A 7,595-nucleotide genomic window follows, 5' to 3' on the forward strand; every position below is an offset into this window, starting at 1 on the left:
GAGAGGAGAGGCAAAGGCGGAGAGTGAGAAGAGGAGAGGGTGCTGGGGGGTGGGGCGGGGGTCTCCAGGCCCGTCTACAGAGGTGGACCGACGAACCGAGCCTTCGGACTTTGCACACTTAGTCTTTGTTTTTTCTGTGGGTTTCTTTCTTTTTTTTTTTTTCCCCCTCCCTCTTTTTCTTTTTCAATATTGCAACTCCGGTGCCCCGTGGCCCAGAGGGGAAAGCGGGTTGGCGCGCCGAGTCCGGTCGCGGCGGGGATTGGTGGCACTGCCCTTCCTGGCGCACCAGCCCCGGGCCGAGCCGGCGGAGGAAGAGGCCGCCCAGAGGCGAGATCCTCCCGCGGGCTGGATGCGCTCTCTCTTCGCGAGCGGGGAGCGCCGAGTGCGAATCAGCCTCGCGGAGAAAGAACAGAGCAGCCGGGTGAGATTGGAGGAGCGCGTCCAGCGGAGCCGGGAGTCCTTTGAGCCTCCCCAAAGAGAGCGAGCCAGTCCCCACACTCCGACATCAAAGTGGAGACCCAGTGGCTCTTAACTTTGTTGCAAACTCTGGGGCCGGCCTGGGTTGTGCTTTGCTTATTTCTCGGGGAGGGGGCAGAGAAGATGAGAGGCAGCGCACACTGAGAGGCGAGGAAGAGTGAGGAAGAGAAGAAACTGAGACTGAATCCACGACCAGGAGCGAAAGGACAGCCGAACCGCCCGGACGCCCGCTGATCGGCGAGCCGCCGCCTCTCCAGCCCCTCCAGCCCCTCCAGCCTCTCCAGCCTCTCGAGCGGCGCCTTTGGACATTTCTGCTGCGCAGCTTCGAGAGCACCTCTCGGCCGCGGCGTCCTCGGCCCAGTTGGCAGGTCGCCCCCGGGAGCGCGGAGCGGCGGCTCGCTCGCGCCCTCGGCACTCCCCGCTCTCCCGAGCCCCGCCGGGGCACCGGCCGGCGCCCCCTCGGAGTGGCTGCGGGCTCCGGCCTGGCCGTGGGATGTTAGCGGTGGGGGCGATGGAGGGCACCCGGCAGAGCGCATTCCTGCTCAGCAGCCCGCCTCTGGCCGCCCTGCACAGCATGGCCGAAATGAAGACCCCGCTGTACCCCGCGGCGTACCCCCCGTTGCCCGCCGGCCCCCCCTCCTCCTCGTCCTCCTCGTCCTCTTCGTCGTCGCCCTCCCCGCCTTTGGGCGCCCACAACCCAGGCAGCCTGAAGCCCCCGACCGCGGGGGGGCTCTCGTCCCTGGGCAGCCCCCCACAGCAGCTCTCAGCCGCCACCCCCCACGGCATCAACGACATCCTGAGCCGGCCCTCCATGCCCGTGGCCTCAGGGGCCGCCCTGCCCTCCGCCTCGCCCTCCGGGTCCTCCTCCTCCTCCTCCTCCTCGTCCACCTCCGCTTCCTCCGCTTCCGCAGCCGCCGCGGCGGCCGCGGCCGCTGCAGCCGCCGCCTCCTCCCCAGCGGGGCTGCTCGCGGGCCTGCCCCGCTTCAGCAGCCTGAGTCCGCCGCCGCCGCCGCCTGGGCTCTACTTCAGCCCCAGCGCAGCGGCCGTGGCCGCCGTAGGTCGGTACCCCAAGCCGCTGGCTGAACTGCCCGGCCGGACGCCCATCTTCTGGCCAGGAGTTATGCAGAGCCCGCCCTGGAGGGACGCCCGCCTGGCCTGCACCCCTCGTGAGTATGGTCGCCCCGAGTCCAGTTGTGCGCGTCCTGCTCACTCTCGGGTCATGGCCCCTGTTGTGCACGGGGATCCGTGCACCCTCTCGGCTCCCCAGTAGTTTGGCAGCGCCAGAGTCGCACGATGTAGGCTCTGCCAGCGTTTTCGTTGAGGGACTCTGGCTTCCCTGAGCCTGCGTCCAAGCGCCCCCTCTCTCCAAGTCTCGGGCACGCCTCGAGGAGCGGGTGTGCATGAAAACATTTCGCGTTGAAAACAACGCGGTGCCGGGCGTGGGTCCCATCCGAGGCCCCGGCTGCTCTGGAACAGCCTGACGGCAACCTCAGGCCCTGCCTGGGTTAAAGACGTGGGAAGGGCAGGTGAGGCCACTGCGCCCCCGCCGCCGCCTCTTCTTTCCCGGCTCCCGCCTGTAGTCGGCTAGGGCTCCACTGCACCTACGCCGGCCTACCTGGCCTCTCTGCGAACCGCGGTGGGGGGCGGGGAACGACAGCAGCAAGCCCCCCACAGCCCCGAGCGAGCGCGTATATTTGCACGTACGTCTCGGCCCCGGGAGTCCCCACCTAACCTCTTCGCCTTCGAGGAGCTCCCCCACCCCACCCCCCCCCACCCCCACCCCAGTACTTTCGGGCCGAGTGAGCCCGTAGACTCCAGGCCCGCGGCAGGAGCTGGAGCGAGCTCAGTCACTCGGGCCACTCCCCTCGGCCCGGCTCTCGCTTTCCCACCTGCCTTGGCCCCGGGAGGGGAGGGGGTGTGTGGGTGGCGAAGGGCCGGGACGTCTTGGGCCTGGGAATACTGAGAGGCATCGTGGCCTTCAACATCCTAACAAGAAAACGAACCAGAGGAAAAACGAGGTCGCGGCAGAAGGGCTGGGGAATGTGCACATCCCACCACGACCTTGCTTATAACCGAGTTAACCGGCGATCATTCCAATCTTCTGGGTGGTTGGCCACCTCCGCAGAGGCTCCTAGCCTTCCAGGTGGAGTTCGAGACCCTGTCCGGGTCTTTTTCTTGCTCTCTTCTTTGCTCTTGACCGAGTCCCGCAAGTTTCCACTTGATGGAAAGAGAAAGAGTTACACCTCTTCCGTGTAACTAAGGGAGGTTGCGGGAGCCAAGGGGAGGCTCCCTTGGGAAGCCTGGGGACCGAGGGCGGCCCAGGCTGGTGAGGGTGTCGGGGAGACGCTATTGTATTAGTTCTGATGGCCCTATAGGGACCGCCAACAAAGGCGGCACCCCCCCCCCCTCGGCCGCAGCGGCTTTAGACTTGGGGGGCGAGTTAGCTCTCTTGTGTGCAAAAAACAAGGCGTCCTTTGTTGTGCAGGCACAGGTTAGGAAAGCGTTCAAGGAGAAAAAGAAAAAAGAAAAGAAAAGAAAAAAGAGAAGAGAAAGGGAAAATTAGTCATCCTCATGCAAAGTCTCCGAGGCCCAGCGAGCACTACCAGGCTGGGAGGCGAGAGGGGCCTTCTCCCCGCGTTCCTCAATTTACTGGGGCCTGGCGATTCCGCTCCGGAAAACTTCAGCAATGCGCGGCCTCACTGTTTGACGTCTGGGTTCAACAGAAGGTTATTTACTGCTGCTCCAAACACACCGCGCTTCTTAAAACAGGTGGGCGTAAGAAGGCCAAGGCGCGCGGTGGGACTGGAGGCGCCAGACAATTCTGCTGTCTGCCACGGTACAAGCTGTCCAAAAAACACTGTTTTTTGAATTCGTTTCTTTTCAGTAGCGCCGCTTGTAACGGATTGTTTTCCCACTTCCCTTGTTTGTCTGTTCTCGCAGATCAAGGATCCATTTTGTTGGACAAAGACGGGAAGAGAAAACACACGAGACCCACGTTTTCGGGCCAGCAGATCTTCGCTCTGGAGAAGACTTTCGAACAAACGAAATACTTGGCGGGTCCCGAGAGGGCTCGCTTGGCCTATTCGCTGGGGATGACGGAGAGTCAGGTCAAGGTGAGCAGACCTTGCAAACCTCGAGGGACGGTCTCCCAAGCCCCAGCACGCGCGCACACGCGCACACACACTCACACACGTGCGCGCGCGCGCACCCCCCTCTAACAAACAGCCGCTCGGGGGTGCGGATCTGAGGAGCCTGGGGAGAAGATGAAATCAGCGAAAGGGGTGGGAGTGGGGGTTACAAAGGCCCTGGGGTCTTGAGGCGGGCAAACTGTTGATGAACAAAAGGAATCAAGCCCCCGCCTTTGAAATTAGGTTAATCTAGATAGCAGCATGTGCTGGGGGAGCTCGCCATTATTGGAGAATAAAAGCATTACCGAAATATCAGCCCAGAGTGGAGATCAGGCCAGTTAGATAGCTTCTATTTATTCTATTTGTAAGGTTTATTCAAGCTTTTGTTTGTCAATTCCGGCTCCGTTAGTTATATAATTTCCTGATGTAGATCAGCCTTATAGTGCTAGCTACTATGTTAACTTGCAGGTTAAAAAAAATCGGCAAGGTCCAACCCTGTACAGGGATGAATCTGCTTTTAGTTTAGCTGAGGATCATCACTTTGGAATAGCAATTTTCCAAACGATTTGACAAGATTATTACTGTATTATGAAAGAATCCTGTCTAAGTTTATAAACAGAAGTACGATATTTACTGTTTGTGACAATTTATAATTAAAATGTCACTTAGCTTATAATTGAGTTGTACAGTATATTTTCAGGGAATCAAATTTGAGAAGTCTTTCCCTGAAAAATAAAAAGGTTGAACCAGCTAGGTAAATTAAAGTGGTTTCCTATATTTCCAGTATTCTCTTTTGAGTTTCTTCTTCAGTTTATTATATTTGGGTGGTTTTTTTGGGGGGGGAGAGGGAGGAGTGTAAGTCTGTTTTCATTAGTAATTTTGTTGCTCCTTAAATTAAGTAGGAATAACTGTTAGCCACGTCTGCTGGTTAGAGTGTATTTCCCCTGGGGCAAGCATCATAAAATGCATTTCAGAAGTGATTTTGTATGTGACCATTAGAATACCATCACAGTAAAAAATTATTTTTGCAATGGTTGGTACAGAGCCTACCGCAGTAATCTGGAAGTGTTCATTTGTCACCGTAAATATGTCTGTGTGGCTAGAAGTGAATTATTATAGCTGTATAAGGAAAATAAAAATCACTTTCTTAACAATTCTGATTCTCTAGATAAAATACATAACAGATGAGAAAATGGATGAGAAGCATAAAAAGAGGATAATATCTTTGGGAAATTGGTTGCTTATTGCTGATGCTTTAGGTTAAATTATGTGTATCACACACGGTGTCAAACACCGTGAATAGCTAAAATATTTGTTATATAAAATAAATGTCTTGGAGAAGAACAATATTAAAATAATATTTGAAAGGGTAGTGATGCTAACAGTGGGAAATAATTTAATTGGCAACATTTCACTTAAAAAACCTAATGAAAATTTCAGCTTGATTTGGTTTTATGAAAAACATTAAGCCACAGAGAGAGACTCACACACAAACTACTGTGATGATTTTAGCTAACCTACCTATTCAATATTTTCAAGCATTTATGTTGATTATTATTAGCGATTTGAGGTTTCTGTTTTAGCAAATCCCTCCCCCCTTTTTTTTAACTTGATGTGGTACATTGCGAATGTAAATGGGGAGGAGAGTGTTTACCTACCGTGTTTGTGTGGATTCAGACTTGAGATAGGTGAAAGGGACCAACATCCAAAATTGAAAAGGAGAACAGAGGAATTGGGGTAAATGCTGTGCTTTCTCCCACAAATCACACTGAAAAGCAAGAACGCTTCAAGTTGTTTGAAAGTATTCATCTAAGAAAGTACACAACAAATGAAATCACAGGCATTGTGAAGCAAACTCAGGAAGGCGAGAACTCTTCTACTTCAAACTACGAAGTAGGAAGGCGGACTCGTTTTTTAGGGAAACTTCAGTTCCCGAGTTTTCCCTCTTCTGAGCGAGCTCCCCGACACCGTCTGTACTCCTGTGTTACCATCGCTATGGCAACGGCAGCCGGTCGGTCGGTGCCGGATCCTGGGAGGGAGCCGGGGCGTTGGGGACTGACATTGACGGCCCCGGCCGGGGAGGTCTCCGAGGGAGGGTGGCAGGCCGGCTGGGGGCGGCCTGGGGGCGCGACCCGGGGGCGCGGGAGAGGCGGCCGCGCCCGGATCCGCCCGCCCTCAATTCCGGCCGCCGCGTCTCCGCTCCCCTCCCCTCTCTTGGTCCTCAGGTCTGGTTCCAGAACCGCCGGACCAAGTGGAGGAAGAAGCACGCGGCCGAGATGGCCACGGCCAAGAAGAAGCAGGATTCGGAGACCGAGCGGCTCAAGGGGGCCTCGGAGAACGAGGAGGAGGACGACGACTACAACAAGCCCCTGGACCCCAACTCGGACGACGAGAAGATCACGCAGCTGCTGAAGAAGCACAAGTCGGGCGGCGGCGGCGGCCTCCTGCTGCACGCGTCCGAGAACGAGAGCTCGTCCTGAGCGCCGGCCGCCCGCGGCACCTGCGGGGGCTCCGGCCTCCGCCCCGGGACCGGGACCGCGCGCCGCGCCTCCCCGCGCTCCGGGCCCGGACCACCCGGCCCCGCCTGCCCGGGCCCTTTGCTATTTTCTGAGATGTACATGTCTATTTTTTTAACCTGGAAATTGAGGGGGGGCGGGGGAGAGAGAGAGGGAGGGAGGGAGAGAGAGAGAGAGAGAGAGGGAGAGGGAGAGGGAGAGGGAGAGAGGGAGAGAGGCTCGGGGGTTGATCCGAAGGCAGAGAAGACCACGCACCGCACTGCGTTCTAAGGCACCTGCCCCCGCAGCCGGCCGCCCCCCGGCCCCGCTCGGCGCCCTAGACCCGTCCCCCGCGGGAGCTGCGGCCGGCCCCGCACCGGCCCCGCACCGGCCCGCACCGGCCCGCACCGCCGCCTCCCGCCCGTGCCCCCCGCGGCGGCCGGGGCGGGGGCGGAGAGCTGTTCCCGAAGGCTCCACGCCCACCGCAGGGACCTCGGGGCCGCGCGGGCGGGCGGCCGCCGCGGAGGGGAGCAGAGAGGGAGGCTCCCACCCCCACACACTGCTGTGCCGACTAAAGCAACCTGTTGAAGGCTCTTTGTAAATAAATCGTGAGTCACACTGACTAGAAGTTACTTTATTGTGAATATTTAAAATGTAAAATGCTTTTTTGAATTTGGTATAAAAAGATGGCCCTCCTTCTTCCTGCACCCTGCCTCCTTTTAAGAGCTACTCAAGCCACACGTTTCCCTTGTGTTTTGATCTTAATTTGAGAAGCGAGGCAAGAATGTTCTCCACCACCACCCTCCACCCCACCCCCTCGCTCCTCTCTCGGGTTTGGATTTGTTCAATCTCACTTTTCCCTTTGTCCCTTCTTGCTCGTCCCTGACCACCCCCCTGGCTCCGCGCCCCGCTCCCGCCTCCAGGACTTGAAGTAGAAGACGTGGAACCAGGGAAGGCCTCAGACCTGCCTCTCCGTTCCTCTCTGAAATTGCACAGTCGTTTGTTGCTATTTATTAGTGATTTAAAGAGAAGTATTGGGGAGGGAGGGGCTACAATAGCTTGTATTTAATTTAATTCCTTTCGGATAAGATTGCGTGTTAAAGTAGATGGTGGGAATCGTTACAACTGCTCCGGGTCAGAAACATAAAAATCCATTTAGTTGCTGTAATTGAATTTGAAGTGTTTTGTACCATAAGAATACTATAGACTATGTATATTGTTTTCTTTTTTAAGCTAATAATGGTGATATATTAGCATCTTTAACCTTTATTAATTTATATAAGGAATTCGGTTTGTAAAGAGAAGAGAACCCCCTTTGCAAGACCAGTTAAATGTAATGCACTTTCTGTTTCAAAGGATAAATCAAATTAAAAAAAAAAACAATTTGAAGATGTCTGTTGCCTTGAATGGAAGGGTACAGATCATTTGATCTCGCCAGAGATCTCAAAAGTCAAGACCACAAAATTATTAATATTGGTTCCTTGGGTAAAATAGC

The 7,595-nt window shown here is 55.8% G+C and overlaps 1 protein-coding gene across 1 annotated transcript; it reads left to right on the top strand.

Annotated features, from left to right (window-relative positions):
• The first annotated feature begins 970 nt into the window (after positions 1-970).
• Positions 971-6,085, top strand: NKX6-1 (NK6 homeobox 1). Its single transcript, XM_055313221.1, has 3 exons — positions 971-1,643; positions 3,418-3,590; positions 5,831-6,085. Exons 1-3 carry the CDS (start codon positions 971-973, stop codon positions 6,083-6,085), a joined length of 1,101 nt encoding a protein of 366 aa, XP_055169196.1.
• The last annotated feature ends 1,510 nt before the right edge of the window (positions 6,086-7,595 follow it).

This window comes from Nyctereutes procyonoides, unplaced genomic scaffold (genome assembly GCF_905146905.1).
Source record: "Nyctereutes procyonoides isolate TBG_1078 unplaced genomic scaffold, NYPRO_anot_genome, whole genome shotgun sequence".
NCBI lineage: Eukaryota > Metazoa > Chordata > Mammalia > Carnivora > Canidae > Nyctereutes > Nyctereutes procyonoides.

Bases quoted from the DNA above. Each gene is read 5' to 3' on its own strand.
- NKX6-1 (XM_055313221.1), top strand. From the start codon at position 971: ATGTTAGCGGTGGGGGCGATGGAGGGCACCCGGCAGAGCGCATTCCTG. The intron at 1,644-3,417 runs GTGAGTATGGTC...CTGTTCTCGCAG, and splicing joins CCGCCTGGCCTGCACCCCTC to ATCAAGGATCCATTTTGTTG. The intron at 3,591-5,830 runs GTGAGCAGACCT...CTTGGTCCTCAG, and splicing joins TGACGGAGAGTCAGGTCAAG to GTCTGGTTCCAGAACCGCCG.